Source organism: Puma concolor, chromosome F2 (genome assembly GCF_028749965.1).
Source record: "Puma concolor isolate L17-30 chromosome F2, mPumCon1.1.hap2, whole genome shotgun sequence".
Taxonomy (NCBI): Eukaryota; Metazoa; Chordata; class Mammalia; order Carnivora; family Felidae; genus Puma; species Puma concolor.
This window is the reverse complement of record NC_141684.1, coordinates 40,255,204-40,279,535: the sequence shown is the minus strand read 5'-3', so window position 1 is coordinate 40,279,535 and position 24,332 is coordinate 40,255,204. Positions and strand designations below refer to the sequence as shown.

At 37.8% G+C, this 24,332-nt stretch overlaps 1 protein-coding gene across 5 annotated transcripts in view; it reads left to right on the top strand.

The window, feature by feature from the left end:
- The window catches only part of CPQ (carboxypeptidase Q), a 517,628-nt gene that overhangs the window by 300,510 nt on the left and 192,786 nt on the right, over nt 1-24,332 (top strand). For all 5 annotated transcript variants that reach the window (XM_086695254.1, XM_086695255.1, XM_086695252.1 and 2 more), the window contains exon 5: nt 1,916-2,027. In XM_086695254.1, the coding sequence (XP_086551380.1) occupies nt 1,916-2,027 (112 nt within the window). The remainder of the gene's footprint in view (nt 1-1,915; nt 2,028-24,332) is intronic.

Here is a 24,332-nt window from a genome sequence, read left to right as displayed (position 1 = left end):
AACAGAATGTGCCCAGCACCCCAGAAGCTCTCCTTCATGTCACTAACCCTTCTCACCTTGGGTAACCATTCTTCTTTGTTTTGATTGTTTTTATATTTTATATACATGGAATTATACATGATATATATTATTTTGTGTCTGGCTTCTTTCATTTCATAATGTTTATGAGATTTATCTCCATTGATCATGTATTGTGTTCGTTCATTATTACTGCTATGTAGTGTTCCATTGATCAGTACAACACAGTTTATTCATTCCTCTGTTAACAGGCATTAAAGTAGTTTCCTTTGGTGGGGGGGGGCAGGGGCCATTATGAACATTCTGAGCATTCTAGTACATCTCTTTTGGTGAAGGTATACATACACACATACATTCCTGTTGGATATATATAGAAGTGGAAGTGTTGGGGCACACACAGGGTGTGTGTATGTTCAGACTCAGTACATAAATCAGTTTTCCAGAGTGGTTATAAGCACTTACACTCACACCAACAGTGTGTGAGAGTTCCAGTCTATCTCCTCACCAATATTTGACATTTTCTATCTTTTTTATTTTAGTCATTTTGGTGGAAATGTATTGAATGTGGTTTAATTTGTACTTCCTTGATGATAGTGAACCCAAGCACCTTTTCGCTTGATTATTAGTATTTGTATGCCTATTTTTATGAGTTGTCAATTCGAGTCTTTTGCCCATGTTTTTATAAGTTGACTCCCTCTTTATTTCTGTTTGGTAGGAATTTTTTATATAGTCTGGATATGGTTCCTTTGCTGTGTATATGTATTGTAAATATCTTCTCTTCCTCTGTGGGTTGCCTTTTCACTCTTGTAATGGGGTCTTTTGATGAACAGATACTCCTTATTTTTTAAAAGTTCAGTTTGTTACTTTTTCTTTTATGGTGTGTGCTCTTTGCCTACTCCAAGTTGACAAAACTTCTATGCTTTCCTCTAACATCTTTATTTAGATTTGTAATCTATCTGATTTGACATTCATATATTGTGTGAAATAGAGGTCAAGGTACAATTTTTCCATATGGATATCCCATTAAGCAAGCATCACTTAACTTGCTTTGTTTAAAATGTTTTAATGAAATTTAGTTTTATTGAAATATGGTTTCTATTTTCCTGGAGATAATTTCTAATGATTCTTGAAAATAATTTAAAACTTTGGTGATTTAAAATTTGTAATATAATCTGTAGACTTATTTAAGACTAGTGTAAATTTAATTTTTTTTAAAGTTCTTTGTCTAACTAGACTGTAGTTTGTAACCCCAGTATATTTATTTATTAACACCAGAGTGATTTATAGTACACAGATCATAAACTGAGGGTTTATGGGGGGTGGGAGGGAGGGGTGGGTGGGTGATGGGTATTGAGGGCACCTGTTGGGATGAGCACTGGGTGTTGTATGGAAACCAATTTGACAATAAATTTCATAATAAAAAATAAAAAATGCTAAAAAAATAATAAAAATAATAAAAAATAAAAAATTATCGTTCTCACTTTTTCATTTGAATTCAGTTCAACACATGTTTATTATTGTCTGCTAGAATTTGGGACAGTTGAGAATATAGTTGAAGTTTTGAGCCCCATTTATGTCATTTAGCTTTTAAGCCATATAATAAAGTTGTAAAACATTGGTCAGTAATAAACCATTTCACTTTAGTATTCAAACTTATATTTGTGAAGAGAAGTACAAGGTGAGAATTTTTATTACTGTTAGGATGACCTTACACCCTTTATATAGAGCGTTATACCAGGTTTTCCACTAGTAATGACATAGATCTTTTAAGATGTAAAAATAGAAAAGAAAATATAAAAGTTTCATTTCTATATTTGGAATGACTATGAATGCTTCCTCTTTGATGTCATTTCTGCTTAGTTTTATTTTTTTTTTCTCTTTTTATTATTTGTTCTAGGTCGTACTGGTCAGTGGACATCTGGACAGCTGGGATGTGGGGCAGGGTGCCATGGATGATGGCGGTGGAGCCTTTATATCATGGGAAGCACTCTCGCTTATTAAAGATCTTGGTAAATATTTAGAAAGTCATTAACCAATGTATGAGGATCTCAGTAGTGACACGTTTAACTCAACACACAAAATACTGAACAGATTAGTGACTGTAGTATGTTCAGAGATCCTCCTGAGATCTATGTGTTCGTTAGTTTATTCTCAGAAAAGAATGAATTTGTCCCCTTAAAGAAAGAAATTTTTATTCAAGTGTATGCCAGATATCCAAAGTATCAAATATGAGGCACTAGGGAAAAAGAACAAGCAAATAAAACTGTAGCAAATATAACCACATCAGCTGGAGACTATGTAAGGAAACCATGACCAAGTCCAAAGAAAAGCCAGCAGCTCCCCCTGCCTCCTTTTCCTTGTTCATCTTAAAGACATTATTAGGCTGTTAGGATAGCTTTACTGCAGCTATCTTTCCGTGGCAGAAGTCAAAGAGAGCAATGCAGAACTGAAGGAATGATCCTTCAATAAGGACCCACAATAAGGAATCTAGGCTGGAAAACAGGAACTTCCAGGTGAACCTAGAAATGAAGAAGATGGACAGGCATACAAAGGATAAGCCAATAGTAAAGCAGTTTTTGATGACCCTATTTGCACACACAAAAAAACATATATTTCCTCTTTGTGTGCTGGTCAAAAAGGTGGATTTTGAGTGAGGTTAGAAATAATGAAACAGTCTGGGGGCGCCTGGGTGGCTCAGTTGGTTATGTGTCCAACTCTTGGTTTGGGCTCAAGTCATGATCTTGCAGTTATGAGATTGAGCCCCAGGTGGAACTCTGCACTGAGTGCAGTGCCTGCTTGAGATTCTCTCCCTCTCTCTCTCTCTCTCTCTCTCTCTGTACCCCTCCCCCCCCACACTCTTTCCCTCTCAAAATAAATAAATAAACTTAGAAAAATAGAAATAATGAAACAATTTGAAGAGTCCCACATCTGAGTTAGGGCAGGGGTGGCTTTAAAATGCCTCATCAGCACAATGTTTTGTCATAACTGTGAAGTAGCCTCAGCTTCATATACAGTAAAGATCAGAACATCTTTTTTGGTGAAGGCTTTCCATATATATGTGTGTGTGTGTGTGTGTGTGTGTGTGTGTGTGTGTGTATGTGTGTGTGTTTAAATTCATACATTTCTTCCAGTGTTTAATAACCCTTATAATCCTAAAAATAAGCCTATTAAATAATTGGTCATATTAACAATAGATTGCTGAAATGGTCTTGCTTAGGCATATCTTTGGTGTGCCATTTTGGTTTATGTCTTACTTGTGTTTTAAAAATGGGGAAATGGAGAGGTGGTTGTGCGTTTTGTACTTCTAAACAGTCCTTAACCTTGATACTACTGACGTTTGGGGCTACATGATTCTTTATTGTGGGGTCTGTCTCATGCATGTAGGATGTTTAGCAGCATCCCTGGACTCTATCTACGAGATACCAATAAGCACCATCCCCCTGAAGTTTTAACAACCAAAATGGTCTCCAGACGTTGCCAAATATCCCTTGGCAGGTCAGGGGTGGTGGTGGAGGAATACATAAAATTTCTCCACTAAAATAAACTAATAAAAAAAAAATCACTAAGAGACCTGAATACAGGACTTTTTTTTTTTTTTTTTAGAGAGAGAAAATGAACTCATTGGAAACCTTACATTCCATGTACTTACACTTTCAACACTTCCATACTGAACACCTACTGTATGAAAGCACTTGGTAAAATCTGGACATACAGAAAGGTTTAGAACATGTCCTCTGTTCTTAAGAACCCTTAGAATAGAATTGGAGCATACACAAGCACCTACACATATAGGTGCCAGTATAGACATAATTTCAAGGTCTGCTTTTAGAATTGTGTAAGGTTTGAGAGAGATGAATTGTCCAGCAAACAAAACCCAAAACATACATTCCTTCAGAGAAGATCTGGGGTACTCTATGTGTGAATCATCTCCTCCTTCCCTTAAAAATATTCCCTTGGTGGTCTGTTCTCTCTGTCCTTACCTTAACTCCGGAATGAAGTGGGTTCTAGACATGAGGCAGGCAGATATCAAACATTTCCCTCTTTATAGGGCCCAGATATGCATTTGGAAGTTGATTTTATTTTGATGTGTTCAGCCAGCTTGATTAGAAACAAAGTGGTATAGCAAAGAGAGAACCAGACCCATCTGAATCAGAGTTTACGTCACTCTGTGCCTCAAACTGCTTTTTTGGCCTCAGGCAGGTCATTTGAACTCTCTGGTCTTAATTTTCTTTATCTCTTTTAACTGTAAGCTTCCAGAACATTTTATCTGCTTTAGATGGGAATAAAAATGATGTCTTCTCTAGGCTTTGAATCTAACATTTTTAGTATTCAGCATGGAATCCTAAATCACCATTAATTGAGTTGGATTCAGTTGCATGGATGAATATAACATCATGCAAAGGTGGATTAAGTATTTTTTTTCAACACTGACTTCAGTTGCTTTTGATAGCTAGTAAATAGCCTCCTTCAATTCAAGACTTAACTCTCCTATAGGTTTCTGAAAACCTATGAAGAAACCTATGTTTATTCATGTAAACATATGAAAACAAACTCTAAAATAAAGAGTAATATTTCTTTTGAATAGGTGTTAAGAGGTAGCATGACATACTGTTAAAAGGCATAGGACTATGGAGCCAGACTGCCTGAGTTCATATCCTGGCTCTGCATTTACAAAGTGTGTGGCTTTTGCCTTTCTGTGCCTCAGTTTTCTCATCTGTGAAATTGGGATAATAATGTTCCTAACTCATACAGTTGCTTTGAAAACTTAAAAGTCTACTCACGTAATGTACTTAGAATAGTGTCTGATCCAACCAAGTACTCAATAAATGTTAACTTTTATTATTATTTAATAAGTGTAACGCTGACAGTACTATATTTTTTATGTAAAAGAGAATGATAATTTTTTTTACCCTTACCCCCATTAGTAAATATATTGCTTCTTCACTTAATATGTTAGTTAAACTGATGTAACTCTAGGTCCAGCTGCTGTGGTATACCTAAATATGCTTTCTCTTTACTATTTAAGCTGCTATCTCTTATATGATGGAAACCCAGTGACTCCTTCACTTTTTTCTACTTTCATACTACATTTTCAGGCGTCTGAATTTCTCCTTGTCACTTCCTGCTTAGGTCAAATGCCCGGTGTCATCTCTGTACCTCACTTCCTGTGATTGTGCCCACTGAGTCTTACTCTTTAAAGTTAAAATTAGATTGTGGATTTCTATTTGTAGATTGCCTATGTGTTTTAATACAAAGAGCTGGGTCCAACAAGTGACATATGAGTTCTAGTTGAAAATAACTGGTACACGGGGCGCCTGGGTGGCGCAGTAGTTTAAGCGTCCGACTTCAGCCAGGTCACGATCTCGCGGTCCGTGAGTTCGAGCCCCGCGTCGGGCTCTGGGCTGATGGCTCAGAGCCTGGAGCCTGTTTCCGATTCTGTGTCCCTCCCCCGTTCATGCTCTGTCTCTCTCTGTCCCAAAAATAAATAAACGTTGAAAAAAAAAATTAAAAAAAAAAAAAAAGAAAATAACTGGTACACATGAACAAGAAATAGGACTTTGGGAAATGGGTTCATAATTATATTACTTAACTATATTAAGCCCAAACTATTTAAGTGGTGAAGTATGAAAACTCTGTGGCAATCTCTTTTTCCAAGGAAAGTAACTTCTTTTGGCTGCTGTTCCTTGGACGATATGTCATGCAGCACGCGTGTATGTCAAAGTCCTACAGTGGGGCTTGTGAATTTGAATGTTGGTCAAGCAGGGATTTCTGATATTTAGGAATATAGTTCTAAGGTCCATCCTTCCCTCCTTATCTCTTTTCCTTTGTTCTCTTCTTTTACTATTATTATAGGTTCACTCTTTTGCCCAGGCCCTCAGCTAAAATTATATTCAATTAATCTAACAGAAGAGATATTTGTGCTTTCCAAATATAATCAGTCATTCCTGTGTAACTGTCAACAGAAGGCTATTTGCTTTGAAATGCTATTGAATACTTCTTTGTGTTTGTGGTTTACTGGACTTGAAACTGTTTATTTGAAATGTCATTTCCTGGAATGTTCTGGTGTCAGTGAACAAAGCCTATGGCAAAGGATCCTATGCTTCAGAATGTTCATTTGGCACTTGAAAAATAAACCACCATCCATCCCCAAATTCTTCCAAATTTACCATTTTCTGTGAAGTTAGAATTTTGAGTTTTTAGGCCTAAACAAAGGGAAAAGATCAGAAGTAATAGCACTACTGGGTTGTTGAAATGAGGAATATGTGTGAAACATCTTTCTAGAGAAATTTAAATGTGAGCATCCTGGTTGTGATTATTACAGAGCTTGAGAGTCTATGTGTTAGAAAAATATTTTATTTGTAAATTCCTTCACTGATTCAGTCAACAAATACTCACGGTGCACTGGCCTGCATGTCAGTGAGTGCCAGATGCCTTGTACCAAAGAGGAATGAGACGTGGTCCTTGAAGGCCTTGAAGTGAGAGAGACATTGAATTCAAAAATTGCCATGAAACTGTTTTAAGTTCTTTAACTGAAGGATGTACAAACTGCTTTGGGCACCTAGGAGCGGGAGGGATTGGTATGGCTTAGCTGGGTCAAAGCACCTTCACAAAGGTGATAGTTAAGCTTTCTTTTATAAAGATAAATAGAAATTCCTGAAGCAAAAGGGGCACAATGAAGAATTCCCAGGAGAGCACAGAGCCTCCAGGCCTGCACATCATTAAAAATGAGGAATAAATTGTTGACAGTAGCAGTGTTGGGATCGTAAGGGAAGAGAGGATTTGCAAAATTGCAGGAAATGTTCACTTTTTATTTAATATTTTTAATAACATTACATTTTTGTATAGTAAGAAGTTGTGATTTTAGTAATCAAGGGGAAAAAAACCTTCAAAAGCCAAAGGAAAGATTCTTGGCATTGCCATTATCATAAACATTGTTTTAACAGGAACAACAGAGCAGAAGTAGGAAGTAGGAAGAGTTACGCAGGAGCCGTCAAGCCCTCCCAGCCCAGGAGTACACAAGGGCACACAGCCACATGCATGCCAAGGCTTTGGACTAGTCAGAGCTTTAAGTACCCATTTCGAGTGCAGTGGGTTCTCTCTTAGAGGGATGCATACATCCAGTGAGAGGATTTCTTTCTCTCCTGTCAAACCTCCCTTGAAAAATTCCCAGGTGGTCCAATCCATAACCAAGCAAGGGAAATGAACAGCTTCCAATGAGATGGAAATCTAAAAGGTAGAGCTAGAGACAGGTAGAGCCCTGAAGCCAACTTGACACCTGCCCAGACTAAAAAGGCAATCCCATTTGGAAAGGACCTCCTCCCTGCCCTGGGCTTAGTCATACCTCTGAGTATAATAACTGTTCTAAAAGCTAACATCTACGGAATATTACTGTGTTTTGGACATCGTGTTAAGTACTCCACTATGCACACGCTCTCTTTTCTTCTGGACAACTCCAAGGTGTGGATACACTTGTTATACCCATTTTACAGAAGAGGAAACTGAAGCAAAGAAAAGTATCCTGTTCAAGGTCACAGAGCTATCACATAAAAAAGTTAAATCCAGGCAGCCTGACTCTTACTCGTACGTACTTTGTAATACTGTTTTACTGGAACAGCATGGCTAGTCTATTTCTAGGAACACTCATCCTCAGGATATTGAGACATTATATTTAAAAAAAAGTGTCTGATAGTCAAATAAATTTAGGAAACACCCTGGATAATTTCTTCATTCATCGGAAAACATTTGTTGGGAGAGTATTCAAATTCATGGATAGAGTATGCTTTGGGAAACACTGCTCTGGGGCATTATTGGTGTTGACAGAACTGACCAAGAATCCAAGAATGCAGGCTCAGGTACGCTTTATGGAACTGAGTACAAAAAGCCTTGGATTGATTTTCATTCCAGATTTTCTAGGCTGTGTTTGGGATCTGTGGTTGCCTGAATATTGACAAGATAGAACTATTCAATGCTTCCCTAATTGGCATAATAGAGACTGTTCTTGTATTTCTTCTTTTTTTTTTTTTTGTTTTTTGGTTTTTTTTGTTTGTTTGTTTTTATTTTTTATTTTTGGGACAGAGAGAGACAGAGCATGAACGGGGGAGGGGCAGAGAGAGAGGGAGACACAGAACTGGAAACAGGCTCCAGGCTCTGAGCCATCAGCCCAGAGCCCGACGCGGGGCTCGAACTCACAGACCGCGAGATCGTGACCTGGCTGCTTAACCGACTGCGCCACCTAGGCGCCCCTTGTATTTCTTCTTGAAGAGCATTTGTACCCATGTGCAAACTCTATGCAACAACTAACTTCTTCTCCATGCTCTCTGAGCCTATTTTATTTAAATGAATATGGTATTATCAGAAATGTTTGACATGTGCTAAGGGCTCTCCCTTCCAGGTTTTTCTGTGGCTCCAGAGGAATCAGAATTTGGTAGCATTTTTCTTTCCTAGAAGGAATTTTTGTCTTCAAACATGCCACAAACTCTCTGTCCTCTCACTTCGGATGCTCTTCCTCTGTAATTATTTTTGTGAGCACAAGAAGGGAGACTGGTAGGTATCCTCTGGGATAAGTATCCTCTAAAATCACTGATCCTCAAAACCTTTGGGGAATGATACGTCTGCTGCGGAACTGTCTAAAAAATTAGCTGTCTAAAAACTAAAAATTGTTTTAAGTCTTAGAAAAAAAAACTTTCCCTCCCAACATTAAATTTCATTTTTATTAATTTAAATTTTAATGTCTAGATGGTGGTTTGCTTTCTTCTGAACAAATTTTGGTCTTGACTTTTTATAACTGTATTTAACAAGACAAATACCTAGAACAGTAGAAGAATTAGACTCTAAGAATTTGCTTGCTCTTTTTCCTTTTTTAAAATTTTACTTCTAAAAGTAGCCTTACTGTCATGGGCATTCATAGCCTCTTCTCATGGTTTTTTTGAGGATGATCTTCTCATTTTTTTTTATTTAGGTATGTTATTTCCTCTAGTGACAAGTTATATAGTGTCTGGCTTTACCGTAAGACCTGTAGCAGATACGTATTTTTTTTTCAGCTGAGAATTGCTGAGAATTTTCCTGAGTTTTAATCACGTGTGTAAGTTTCACTAAAATACTTAGCATCTTTACATCTCATTAGCTAACACAGACATTTCCACTGACATGTGTAAAATGACAAACTGTATGTAGATTGATCTTCGAAATGTTTCCATGAGATAAAGTGAAATGAATCACTTAGAATTTCTTCTGCCTGTTAGTTTGGATGTGATATGGGAGATTCAGTAGTCATTTTAGAACCTTAGGCTGCATGAATACTGCTGTTATTATTCTATCTGTTAGTTAAAATATACCATTTCTATGTAAAAGTAGACAAAACCCAGGCCCAGTGGCTTACAAATTGTGAGCAGTCCTTCCTGTCTGACAGAGTCTGGACGGATAGCCGATGAACACTGTGAGACGAAGGTCTCATGGGACCCCTTTCTCCACAGCGTGCTCAGCTTCCTCCCCCACATCTGCTTTGATTTGGCCCACATGCCTTAGAAAGTTAAGAAATGTGGTGTTGTTAGAGGAATCGGAAGCTTTGGTATTATTTATCCTGGAGAAGAAGGACTATGGGAAGACTTAATGATGGTATGCTTAGTGCCCCAGTGGATTTCCTCCCACCCAAGAATGGGATCTGTAGAAGTCCAGGGTGGGACTGTCTGGGAAATGTAGGCTACTTCATTAAAACAGTATCATCACAGTATTGCACAAATTGGCTCACAAGGAGATCTCCTATTTCAGTAATAAATATTGAACATCTACTTCATGCCAGCCAAATAAAATGGATAGACCACAAGTCCTTCCATGAAGGAACTCCTCATCAGGCAGCAATAGCATCACATGCTATTTGAGACATTTGAGCTGAGCCTTGAAAGGGTGGGAGGTAGAAGAATAAAGGACAAAATTAGAGCTCACAGAAGTACATAGTTTGAGGAGTGGAGGCTGTTTCTATAAGTCTAGAGCAATAGATGAGTGAAGAGTGACTGGAAATGAGTCAAATGAAAGGTAAGGGTCAGTTTGTCAGGGACACTAGATGCAAAGCTAAAGTTTGCTAAGGCAAAGGGAGCCATTGAACATTTTAAGCATGGGATTGACATGATAGGAGTTCTTTCTATAATAAAGATATCAGGTAGATGTTATCCTTCAACTTATAAAGAAGTACGGTGAACAGAATGGAGACACAGGAAGATGGACTGGGGAGATCCCAGCTATACAGAGTCTGGAAAACCACAACTTTGGAATTACAATTTTGTTTGCTATGGGGCTAACAAGCCAGTTTCTACCTCTCTATGCTAAATATACCAAAGAGGAAGGGATGGGGTTTCCAGAGATGTTGTGTTCTTCGCCTACACACTTCTCTGCATCATGCTAATGCTGCATTTTGCAAAAAACTGTGGTTTTCCCAGCTTAGAATGAATTCTCTTCCAGTAAACTTGCCCAGAAAAAGAGATCTGCAAACAAACAAGAAAATATGCTATAAACATCTGATTGGACCTTTATGGTTAAATGGATTTTTTCAATGTTCCTGGCAGACAAAGGTTAATTTAATTCAAACTTAGGCTCTTCCAATCCTGTGGACATTCTCAAAATCAAGCTCTAGGAATGGAAAATTTCTACCAAGTGTGTGATAGCAACGACAGGCTAAATAAAGTATTGAAAGAAGTTGACTGTTAAGGCGCCTAGGTAGCTCAGTTGGTTAAGCATCTGACTTTTGATTTTGCCTCGGGTCATGATCTTGTGGTTTTGAGTTCGAACCCTGTGTTGAGCTCTGTGCTGACAGCGTGGAGCTTGCTTGGGATTCTGTCTCTCTCTCTGCCGTTCCCCTGTGCTCTCTCTCTCTCTCTTACTCTGTCTTTCAAAAATAAATAAACTTTAAAAAAATGTTGCCTATTATTAGATTATTTGTAATACTGCTAATGCCCTCCTCATATTGGATCATCATTATTGATGAGCTGATATTCAGCCCATGTCCTTACAAGATGCCAGCATCCCCAGGCTATACCGTGTGCCAGGTCTCATAGACTTTTCAAGTCTTTAAATCTCCTTCCTTACTCCTTAAATAACTCAAAATCTGCAGATAAATGAGAGGCAGCCTATATAGCAAAATAAGCGTGTTAAGAGTATCTTAGATTCAAGTCTTTCTATGCTACTTAGTAGCTGTATTATGTTGGACAAATTATTTAACCTTTTAGATCTCACTTTTCCCTTCCTTACAATAGGAGAAGTGTAATCCTGAGTAGTTGAGAGGATAATTTGAAATAATTTAGACAGTGTCTGGCCCCTACTAGGTCATCAATAATAATAACTATTTCGTTGGATACTAATTGCCAAAACAACAAGGGTGGATATTTCAGCAAAGGATATAATCTCAGGATTGACTCTGTCTGTCTATATCTTGTTTCATAGTCCAGCTGGGGTCAGAGACGTCCCCAGAGCAGAGAAGCCCTCATAATAAAAGAATAGCAGATTCCAATGAGCCAAACTGAAACCATCATCCCAGTATAGCCACCATCCACGTGTATACAGGACTGATTTCTCTTCTCACTGCTACAGAGAAGGTCACTTAATAGATTCTTCATAAATGTGATGCAGAATTAAAATAACACTCACAGGACATGGGAATGGAAAGATCTTTACCTTTTCCTGTCCCCTTTGTTCTCACTGCTAATGTCTCTAACCTAGGAACACTGTATATACAAAGTTTTATAATAAACCTGAAGAAAAAAATGGTAAAAACAGGAAATGGCTGTTGAGGGCAACATAATTTGCTACAAAGTAAGTGGTTTGAAATGTAGGGAAAAAAATCAAGGCAGAAAAAACAAAGAATCAAATCTAGTGTTTACTGTTTACAATTTACCCTGGTGGCTGAGTTCTCAAGAAACCTTTCTATTTTTAATATAATCAAAACCCTAAAATCTCCACGCATTCTCAGAAGATCCTCATGCATAGAAAACTGTGGATGATGACCACTGATGCCTGTATGATCATTCTTTCTGAGTGGCATCTTTTAAAAGGAATATATTTAAAATGTATTTAAAACTATTCTGACTTATTGCTTTGGTTAATGTGTGGGAAAATATAATTAAGAAGTGTTTCAAAGGCTATATTTCTCTTCTCATCACCATAGACCATATATCCATTAGCTATCCCAAATTCACTTGTTTCAGGCAGCATGTTAGAACAAAGAAATATTTTATGAAGTGCTTCATTCTAGAATTACTCCTTTTCTGAAAGAGGAAAGTGTGAATTCATCTTTTATAGTTGAATAATTTTATATAAAATAATTTGAAGGCCATTTTGGCCACAAATAAAGAGTTAGAGGAATTTTTAAATTGATTGCCTTTTTGGAACTTTATTATATTTATTGCAAAAAACAGTGGCTCAATTTATGAAGCAGGGATTTTTGATAAAAATGCAAAATATATGCCAAAAGAACCCTGTGCCCTATATTTTCATATAATAAACACATTAATTGAACAATATAGCAACAAACACTACTTGAATATTTGAGAGAAAGGAGGAGAGAACCAGTATTTATGGAATATCTCCAATGTGTCTGTTACATTATACGACCTTTTTAAATCCTGAAAACAGCCCTCCAAGGTATGTCTTTATCATCTCTGGCAGATCACTGGGCCTATTTGGGCCTTTGTTCCTTATTAGGAAAATAAATGACAATATGCTTGCAGGGCTGTTGTATGAATCAAACATAATATAAACAAACACATATCTACCAGAATTGCAACAATGAAAAATCCATGGCATGTAATGTTGAAGAAAATGTTAGTAGCAATGTTGCTACTGATGATGACCATCTCATGAAATTCGTCATCTTGGAATTCAAATAGAGCACTTTGGGGAAGAAGTGATTTTGGATATAGGCAGACAAGGTAACCTTAAAGTGGCTGCCGTAAGAAAATACTTCAGTAGTATCCTATGTTCCATATCAGTAATATCTGTTTGCTAATTACAAATATATATAACATTTCAGGGGGTGGGGGGTATTTTTTGTTTTTTTAAGAATTGACAGTAACAAGGAGTACCCTTGCTTTAGGATGTAAAGTAGGTACAGAGCCTGCTATACCAAGCTCTGAGCTCAGTGCTGTATATATAGTTCTCACTGAGTCTAGAAGGCAGGAATTACTATTATCCCTTCTACAGATGAAGGGCCTAAGGCTGATGTTACTTACAACTTACAAAAGTAGAAAATCTCATTTCTTTTTATTTTTTTTTAATTTTTTTTAACATTTATTTATTTTTGAGACAGAGAGAGACAGAGCATGAATGGGGGAGGATCAGAGAGAGAGGGAGACACAGAATCTGAAACAGGCTCCAGGCTCTGAGCTGTCAGCACAGAGCCAGACGCGGGGCTCGAACTCATGGACCGTGAGATCATGACCTGAGCTGAAGTTGGACGCTTAACCGACTAAGCCACCCAGGTGCCCCTCATTTCTTTTTCTTGATGTTTCTCTTTAAATTTTTTCTTTGCCCACTTTTTTTTTTTAACTGAAAAAGACTTCAAATATTTGGAAAACAGTGTAGAAAATAAACACTGACATATCCTCCGTTCAGATTTCATAAGTGTTAACAATTTCAAATATTTCTTTCAGATCCTTAATTTGAAAGAAATAAAAAATCATCAATACCGTTGAAACCTGTTTTGTACCTCTCCATGGTTCATCCACTTCTCTCTCTATGGTTTTAACAAGTGTTCTGATTATTAACATCCTGTAAGTGTGTATATCCAAAAACAGTATCATACAGTTTTTGTGATTTTGAATTTACCTAAATGATGTTTTTTTCTTCTGTATTTGGGTTTGCTCAATTTTATTTATTTCTTCTTTCTTCTTGAAGTGAATGTTTATTAACTGTCAGTCATTAACTGCCAATCTAATTTTCTAACATGCATTTCTCTCTAAGCACTTAAGTAACTACTTTCCACAGTTTTGAAATAATGCCTTCATGGCCATCCAGTTAAATATGTTGGAATTTTCATTATGAATTCTTCTTTGAGCCTTTAAATCATTACAGCTTTCTTTAAGTTTCCCAAAGTATGAAGTTATTATCGAGTTATTGAGTTCCAAGTTTGTTACATAGTGATTATTAAACATGGTTTACAGAATACTAGTTATTTGAAATTCATTGAAACAGAATGTTGGTTTATTATATAGTCAGTTTTTCTTAATATAATTTATTGTCAAATTGGTTTCCATACAACACCCAGTGCTCATCCCAACAGGTGCCCTCCTCAATGCCCATCACCCACTTTCCCCTTTCCTCCACCCCCATCTACCCTTAGTTTGTTCTCAGTCCTTAAGAGTCTCTTATGGTTTGTCTCTCTCCCTCTCTGTAACTTTTTTCCCCCTTACCCTCCCCCTTTAAAAAAATGTATTGTGTTGACTTGAAAAGAATATACAGACTCCTTTCCCCAGGAATAAGGTTGCACGTATGATCATTAGAGCAATCTTATTAATCATGCTCTTCAAAACTAATGTATCATTACTAGTTTTTTATCTGTTTGATGTTTTTCAGAAAAGTATTTTAAAAGTTTCCACTAGGATTTCTCCTTGAATTTCTATCAGCTTGGCTTATATAATTTCAGGTTTTGTTGCTTTATATAGTTGAGCCCTAAGATCTTTATCTTTAATAATGATTTTTCTATGCAAGTCTATTTTATCTTATATTAATATCATTGAACCAACTTTCTTTTGGTTCCTCTTTCTATTCCTTTCTTTATCTAAGTCATGTGTTTTAGTTGATTCTGCTGTAAACAGTTTAAAGTTAGATTTTTTCCCTTTAAAAAAATTTTTTTAAATATTTATTTATTTTTGAAGGACAGAGAGAGAGAGAGAGAGGCAGAGAGAAAGGGAGACATAGAATCCAAAGCAGGCTCTAGGCTCTGAAGCAGGCTCTAGGCTCTCAGCACAGAGCCCAACACGGGGCTTGAACTCAGGAACTGTGAGATCATGAGCCGAAGTCGGACACTTAACGGGCTGAGCCACCCAAGCACCCCTATAGTTAGATTTTTAAATATTGAATCTTGCAATATCATTTAACAAGGATGTTTGTTGTGTTTATCATGATTACTTATATTTTACCAATTTCCCCCCTTTTTTCTATTAAGGTTGTTACTTTTGTTTTTTGTTTTTTTGCTTTTTATTCGATTCATTGTTTTTTCTTTCACTCTCTCCCTGTCTTTCCTTCCACTATTTGGCAACTTGCATGTTTTCTATTCTTTTGGTGGTTATTATTAAAATGTTACATGTATGTATGTCTGAATTAAATAATACAGCAATGATAAATTGCTCCAATATATCCCCTTTGATCATGTATATTGTTGTTGACTAGCATTTTAGTTATGCCTTACTTCTAAACCTTCTCCAGGTTTATTATTATTTGGTTATTATATTTTGGCTTTGCCACTTACTAGGTGTGCTACCTTTCAAGGTGTGTAAAGGTGCCATGCCTCAGTTTCCTCATATATATAATGGAGATTATAATCATATCTACCTGTAGGTTTATTATGGTAATTAAATGAGCTAGTTCTGTTTCTGGCACAAAACAACTGCTCAGTGAATTTTAGCTGTCATGTCTTTTTAGGTTCCTCCTAGCTGTGACTGTTTCCCAGACTTTCCTTGTTTTTGTTGATCTTGACAGTTTTGAGGAACTCAGTTATTTTGTAGATGCCCATTGATTGCAATTTGTTGGATGTTTTTCTAGGGTTAGACTGAGGTTATAGGTTTTGTGAAGAAAGATCACGGAGGTAAAGTGCTGTTCTTATCGCATCTTATCAAGGGTATGTGCCCTCAACACGACTTATCACTGATGGTATTGACCTTGATCACTTGGCTGAGTGTGTTTATCAGGTTTCTCTACTGCAACTCTTTCTCTCCCTTCCATTCAGTACTCTTTAGAAGCAAGTCAGGAAAGTGACACTGTCCATTTACATATTTTTACATATAAAACACCACAATAAGTTAATTTTATTATTTTATACAGGCATTCTTTACTTCTACTTAGCCACATGTTTTTGTAATGTTTTCATATTGTGGTAAAATATACATAACAGAAAGTTCAGGCCTACAGTTCAGCAACATTAAGTACATTCACATTGTTGCCGTCACCACCATTCAGCTCCAGAACTTTTCATCTTGCAAAACTGAAACTTGCTACCCATTAAACACTTGTCTCCCCATTCCCCTCTCCCCTCAATTCCTCGCAGCCACAATTCTACTTTCCGTCTCTTGCATTGGCTGTTAACGTAAACTGCATATGGTTTAGGCCATATATCATTATGTAAATTTGGGGTGTGTAGTTTTTCTTTTTACCATAGTCTTATCTTCATTGAGTCCTTTTTCTTTTTCCTGAGAGAGTGAAGCATGCAAGTGCCTGCACAGCAAATCTACACTTGCTTTGGCTTGATCTCTCTGGGTTTCTGAGATCTTAGACCAGCCTTTCAGTTACTTTCTCAGCCTGGGGTTTTCAGAATCCCCTGGGTTACTGTAGCAGCAGCTTTTACTTTCTGCTCTATATAAATTCCCTTTTTGTTTCTGAAATCTGGGGATTTCTGTCCCTTTCTCTATATTCCTTTTTCTTGTCTCTTCCTTCCTTCCTCTCCCTCTCTCTCTCTTCTTCCCTTCCTTTCTCTTTCTTGAGTTATGCTATGTATTAAATGATAGTTTGTAGAATTCACTGTATGATATATAGGAAAGTTGTTAAAGGAATAAATCCATCACAGGGAGAATTTTTTTTCTCCTGTATTCTTCTTTCTTTTCCTTGTATTGTATGTACATGAGAGGCTGGATGTTAGCTGAGCCTGTCTTTGTCATGTCACAACATATGTGAATAAAACTATCATGTTGCTCACCTTAAACTTATACAGTGATGTATGTCAACTATTTCTCAATAGAGCTAGAAAAAATATCATACAGTTAATAAAACTTACATGATGGGGGAAATGCATACTTTCTAAGCATTTCCGTAAATTTTATGAGAAAAAGGTCCCTTCTACCTCAGCTTGAGCAGCCAGAAGTCCTACTTCTTTTCTAAGGAAGCAAAACACCTTCGATTCAGCTTGATGCTTGACATCTGGAGAAGACAAGAACTGGGAAATGAGAGTAGGGTTCTGTCTGTGACACCCATTGTCATGGAATAACAGAGAGAGAGACAGAGAAGAACTGTGAAAAGCATGAATGGCCAAGGGCAGTGGCCCCAATCATTATGCCATCGAGTTTCCCTAGTATTTTTATCTTCACCTGTGTGCTTTGCAAGATTTTGAAAAAAATAATTTGTTAACAAATATGATTTATTTTCAGATTTTGTTAATCACACAATTTTAGAACATAAGTTTTTATGAGATGATCAATGTTACTGTACCAACTTGATCTTCTTCCAACCAAGAGCAAAGAAATTAAATTTACCAATTCAGGTTTATTCAAGGAACCATTTCACTTATAAAGGTATATTTTTTCTATGTTTTTCACAATATTTGAAATTGGCCTAGAGAGTCCGTTTCATGATCTTAGGTTTGGAAACTCTGACATAAAGGTACTGATTAGCACCCTAGAAAGAAGTCATTCTTGCCTACCTCCTCTCTCTGTCCAGGTTTAGCTCTTGCTAGCTTGTCCAGAAACTGCATCTTCAGCCACTGCTAACCCCCTTCTCGACACAAGTCACACATTCTGCAGAGGTTGGCAACGCAGTTCCCAAGTGGTCTTGGTGCAGGTATTTATTAGCTTACAGAAGATGTTATTTGGACTAGTCAGGGAGATTATCACATAGAATCATCTTGTTGCCACTCATGACAAATGGTCCCAATTTTCATATCAGATTAGAAAACCCTGGGCCATCAAAGCAAATGTGTTCATATCAGTGATTCTGCCCAGCTTTGCTAAATGCAATTTATGTAATCAGCTCTCACTTAAAGATGGGGTTTTTGTTTATTCTTTCAGAATAGTGCCTTGGAAAAATGTATACTGATTCTTCTTGGCAGTTGTTAAGCAGATTTTCTCCATTCCCCATTTCTCAACCCCAACACCCAGCACTGAAAAAGAAACAAATCCTTAATACCAAATCTCAGTCCCTCATGACACTCACACCTGGGCTTACTCTGAAGCCAGCCTGTCAGTGAAGGAAAGCAGGCAAAGCACTGGTCACCAAGAGAGCCTGGGGTGGCAGTGGGAAGGTGAATAGGAAGCCATCAGGAGGAGTAGCCATCTCTGTTGCTTTATGTAGTTGAAGAGAGCATATTTTTAGAATGGGCTTTGCTAGAAGGCTAAACATGCAAGCCTATAGTCTAGGCTTGTGAATTATGCTTGTAGCCTTATAACTTTCCAGACTTACCCCCATGTACATTCTTTTATTGTAATGAATAAAGGTCATTAAGTGAGGGAGTGAGTACATTTAAGGTTACTGCATTTAAGTCTGGGGAATATAGATAACAAGATTGGAATAGGAAAATGATTTTGGTCAGCATTAGTCAGTGGCCCAGAAGGAGTGGAGGTAGGTCCCTGAGGGAGCCCATGTAGGGGTCATATGGGAAATGGGCACATGCACATCATCCAGATCCTTCCACAGGGGCAGCACCTACTCTGTATATCTCAGGGATATTTTGTATTATGCCTACTTGCAGATCCCTACATATGCCCTGCTATTTCACCTCTCCTCATTCACCATGTCTCCATATATTATGTGTTCTCATTGTTTTCACTGTCAGCACCCAATACAAGGTAATACCAGTAGTGTCTGTCACATTTAGCAGAACTGACCCTGCACAAATCCTCTGGGCCAGGAAAGTGAGAGGGCCAGAGGGAAGCTTCACTCTGGGGAGTAGAGGAATCCGTTCATGGAGGACTTTGATTTCTTATAGAAACATAGGAAGGTAAGGACTAAAGGGAAAGGAAAGAAGAAAGAGAAAGAAGGTAAAAAGGCACAGCCAGGTAGAAGTGGACCCTGTCTCAGGGAAGAACGGTCAAGTGGAGAAGTGACATCTGGGATGCATGTCATAAAGTCGGATGGTCCACACATCTCCATCTATTTGATCTGGTCACCATCATTGCACTGTCTCTGGCTTTTATCCTTTTGTCAATCATTCAGCCTTAATTGCGTCATTTAATCATTTTTCTTTTCTCCTTCTTTGCTCCATCTTAGACATCACATCACTATTAACTCAGAGAACTTCCTTTAACCTAGGCAGTCTCCCAGGTAAGCTACTTCTAGTTCTTTTTGATATACTCATCCTTAAAGCAACAGTTATTTCCTCTTTTGGAAGAAGACAGATTTTCTTTAATAATTTTTTCAAGTGGAGAGATTAGTTGTGGTCCCAGTGGCAGATTTTTCATAATTCTCCAATTGCTATAAAAAGTAACTTCATGGCATGCAGTGAATTCCCATGATGGGAGCTGTCCTGTCATTGTGAATTGCTATGATCATCTTTGAAGTGACACTTCGTTCCACACTGTCTGTCAGCAACTATGTAGGGTTTGTTTTGGATTCAAACATGTGTGAGATGAGTTGATCTACATCCAAGAGATTCAAACATTTTTGTTGTTGTTTCTTTTGGATCTGACTGTTGTTCGCTAGTTCAGTTTGGGGGTAGTTTTATTATGTTAGCTGTCCTGAAATTTTATATTCAGATGCAGTTTTACGTACCCTTTCCCCCTCCTTTACCTACTGAAAGATGGCTAGAGAAGAAAAATAGTCTTATTTTTTCTCATTTCATTAAATTTTTAAATAAATCATATTCCTACTACTCTACACAAGTCTTATTTCTTAAAATTTTGATACATGTATTAATTACTTAAGACTGATCAGCATTTTCCCCTGTCTACCACGTACACATCCAGAGTTTTGTTTTCTTTTCAAATCTTCCAGACTGGGAAAAAATGTACTGTTTGTAAGCAGATGATTTAATTTCAATAAATGCCTTTTTTATTCCTCTCTCCCGGTGATTTATTGCTTGAAACCGTGAGAAACATCCAAGCGCAGATGCTGTTTTCCAGCTTTGACAAAACCTTGGTTGTTGACTTCACACACTTAGGAAGATTAATCTGGTATGATTCAATGGTAGAAGTAGTAATATCAGCAGTTAAACCCTTATGAGACAACATCAGGAAGAGGAAACTTTGGTCATTCTGCTTCTTGTTAAAAACAGCTGACAATTTAAAAGGCAGACACTTGCTGAAGGGGGAGGAGATAAAAATGATCAAACAGAAGTGCCTCCCCTTCAGTTAAAGATGAGCCGAGGGTGCTGCATAGTAGTAATAAAATCAAAATCCTAGAAGCTTTCCATGATGAGTGTGCGTATATGTGCTAATTTTTATTTGGTCTTCAAAACTGAATTTTCCTATGTATTTATTCTCTTTAAGGAGCTACATCTAGATAAAAGTAGATTTTTTTTTTTTTTTGCAAAATACTTGCTCTGTATAAAAGTCTGTTTAAGATGTCATGTTTGCCATGGCCGCATTGAGACTTAGACAAGATTATCTGCTGTGTGAATTGTGTCTGCAAAAGGGAGGCTCTCACATGCCTTCTGCACAACAATTCCACTCATCTGCTGGGAAGCAAAGGTGATTCCCATCATTCTGAGCACTGCCTATAGAAGGCAGGCCCCCTGCAATGACCACTACTGAGAACCTCAACTATGGGAAAGCATCTTCAAGGGGAAATGATTCTGAAGAAAGAAATGTACATGCCCTGTTATATAAGGATATGACTGTTGAAGCTTGTCTTCTTATCAAAAGTGTGTGCAGCAGGAGAGAAAAGAAATGAACATCGAGCTGGATTTTTTTCAAACTCCACCAACCTTAGATAGTGAGTTCTAGGGAGAAAATAATAGCGAGCCTCAGCACCTAACATTATACCACCCAGACTTCCTCCTTCAGGAAGTAGGAATTCCAGAGGGTCTCAACTGTGCTAAAAACAATAGGACATTTTTCCCTTTGTTCATTGTGGCATTGGTTCCCTGTTTCCTCCCGGACTTTTAGCCACAAGTGGATATGTATGTTTTTTTTCTGCAATAGTTTTGAGGATCAAGGGATCTTAGTTGCTACAGCTGCAGGGAGATCACAAGGATTGTCTAGTGGAACAATCTGATTGTTCACATGAACAAAGTGAGACCCAGAGACAATGTGGCTTGTGCAAGGACACAGACCACAGTGTGTATCAGAACCCAGGTATTCTGACTTGTGGCCCAGGACACTCTGTAGTGTACCACACCAGCTGAATCTCATTTCTCTCCAAGACACATCTTCTACTTCACCAGATGGGTCTTCTCCCTGTGTCCTCCATAGACCCTACTCACTCCCACTTCTGTGCCCTTGCTGATGCCATGTGCCTGCTCAGCGTGCTTTTCTCTTCCACTCAAACCTATCACATCGCACAATGCCCAGCCCAGCCCATTTCCAGTGTGAAGGCTCTGTAGTTCTTCTAGCCCAAATTAACCTCTTCTCTCTCTGGACTTCTTCAGGTTTATTTTTATTCTGTTTCATGTTGGGTCTCAATTTCCCAAACAGATTATTGTCTCCGATGTCCAAGTTTTTGTCTTCTGCACTATGGTCCTCCTGGCACCTACTGCCAGGCTAGGACCATAGTGACTCCCAGCTTGTTGACAGGCATGTTGAAAAGTCTTCTGTTGGGCAGCTAGAAGAAGTAAGAGAGAGGCCCAGGCGTACAGAACTCAATGCATAGATGTTCAAGACTTCCTTGGAAGTCAAATATCTCCAGCACCTGCCTCAACAGTCATTTTCATTTATCCCTACCTCCAGAGACTATTCAAGCAAGAAGTAGTTCCTATCACTGTTGAGACAGAAGTGTCCCAAAGGTCTTATCAATTTTATAGTTTTGAGATTCACAGTTTCACCTAAAGCTCCCCTTTTTGGAAGAATGGAATGCACAGGATGGGTATTATGATTGATACTCAACATAGACATAGGTGACAGATGACCCCTAGGAAACTCACATGTATACTGATGGTAGAAAGATTTTTTAATGAAAACCAATAAAGACCATAGTTATCCTAAGCAAAGAGCTTGCGTGAATCATAGTGCAGTCCATAGACATATTTTCTCCTTTTAAAATCGCTCCTAAAATAACAGCCCCATTGTTTAATGCCAAAAAAAGTGAAGGACTTCAAGGTCATCTCCAGAAACAAGTATAATCTACTTAAGCATTTCCCATCCTTGTTTGTATTAACCATGTTCAAATCTCAGTACACTTAAAAAGAATGCGTTAGTAGAAAGGGGTCCTTAGAGACAGGCAGGCAGCCAAGCAGTGTAGCAATATAGAAAGAGCCTTGGACTAGAAGTATAAAGACCCAGGTTTGAGGCCTAACTATGCCCCTTACTGTTTCAATGACTGTGCAAAGCCTCTTACCAATCTCAGCCTCAGGATTCTCATCTCTTAAATGTGGATAATAATTCCTGCCCTACACCTAGACAACCTTCACACATATAATGATTTCTGTAACATTTCCTTCACTTCTAGATTGTCAGCTACACAAAGGCAGAGTCTCTTTGTGTCTTGTCACTAAATCTCCAGAACTTGGCCCATAGTAGGGTATGTACTATATTCATTGCTTGATTGGCCAAATAACAGGGGGAAGTTTAAAGGAGTTATAAGCTGTTATTATGATTCTTGCTATCTTTGGATGTTGTTTTGGCTCCCTAGAAGGTGGCAGTTTTTAGTTTGTGTTTGCATTTTCCACTGCCGTGACTGAGAAGGAGCTGAGGCAAAAGACCCACAGTGAATCAACAGAGACCAACCACTGACCCTTGGGCGTTAAGTGAGTAACTTTGAAAGTTCATGGCATTTCTTTGTAAATTCTTCCCTAGCCTTAGTATCTGGCACACAAAGTAGATGGGTTTGACCTTTACTCGGGCTTGTTCTATGTCTCTTGATGTGTGTGTGCCAGCAATCGTCAACAGCAAGGTGACCTCTGCTTATCATCACTGGCTGCTTTTCTTCTGCAGTTCTCTTCTTTGGTCTTTGATGTATGAATAATTTTAGTGACAAACGTAAGCTTCTAATGGTACTCTACTAAATGTGGCTTCTGCCTGGGGATGAGCATGTGTCTGAGGAGGATCTAGATTGTCCAAGTGAGCTCTATTGTAAAGCCCCTTCTACAGGCAGGCTCTGAGACCTGGAAAAAAAGAGGGCCTTTGGCAATTCTGCTTTTAAAAGCTTAGTGTAGCTGGTAGTCTAGCAGGGAAGGAAAATGGTAAAGAAATCATTATATATGTGAAGAATGCCTATATGTAGGGCAGGGATTATTATTCTTATTTAGCAGGTGAAAAAAACTGAGGCTGAGAAAGGCAAGAAGCTTTGCTCAAGGTTTTTGAGACAATAAGTGACACAGTCAGGCCTCCTTATTATATGATAAGGATAACAATAATGCCTTTTTTCAAGGGATGTTATGATAAACATAAGGAAAAGTAAGGAAATATGTGAAATTATTGAGCACAGAATCTGGCCCAGAGTAAGTATTAAATAAAGGTGAATTTCCACTCACTTTCTTTCTCTTCAGTCTCTTTTCCATAAATTAACCTGAATGAAAAATGGCTGAATTAGACTTCAGTCCTATAAAGGCTCACAGGAAATACTTCCTCTCAATTCATATTCCTCCTTCAGATTTCTTGTTGTACCCACATTTCCTGTTAGCACAAATTGGAGGGAGTCACATGACCTTCATTTGTTGACAGAGCCATGAATAGGCAGAACACAGTGATGAATGTCTCAGTTCAGGCAGGAGTTGAATGTTGTCTGTGGAGTGGGCTAGCTCTGCCACCTGCATTGACTATCCGTCATCCCTGGAAATTAACCCACCTTCACTGTAATCACCGAGATGGAAACAAGTGCCTGTTTGCTGAACATTACCTTCAAATGGAAAGGATGGTGATCTAGTACATATGTTGCATCTACATCTATAATCACATGAATATAAATGTTTTAAGATAATGTGTTGCATGAGTAGGTTTGTGTATGTATTATCTTTTTTTTGGAATAAGAGCTGAATTGAAGCTAATAGTTTTACATGCAAATGTGATGATTACCAAATTCAAGAATCAATGTCCTGTTTCACATCCACTCTAACTCACTTTAGTACAACCCTATGCATCATCAGGCATGTTGGTATAAGAAAATGATGATGTGCACCCTGGTCTTTATAGGTCCAATGGACAGCAGTCATATATCTTTATAAATTTCAAAAGCATTATCACTCACTAAAAAATATAGATCATTTTATTTCAAAGGAATGATAGGTATGTATTAATAGGTTAATACCAACAAAT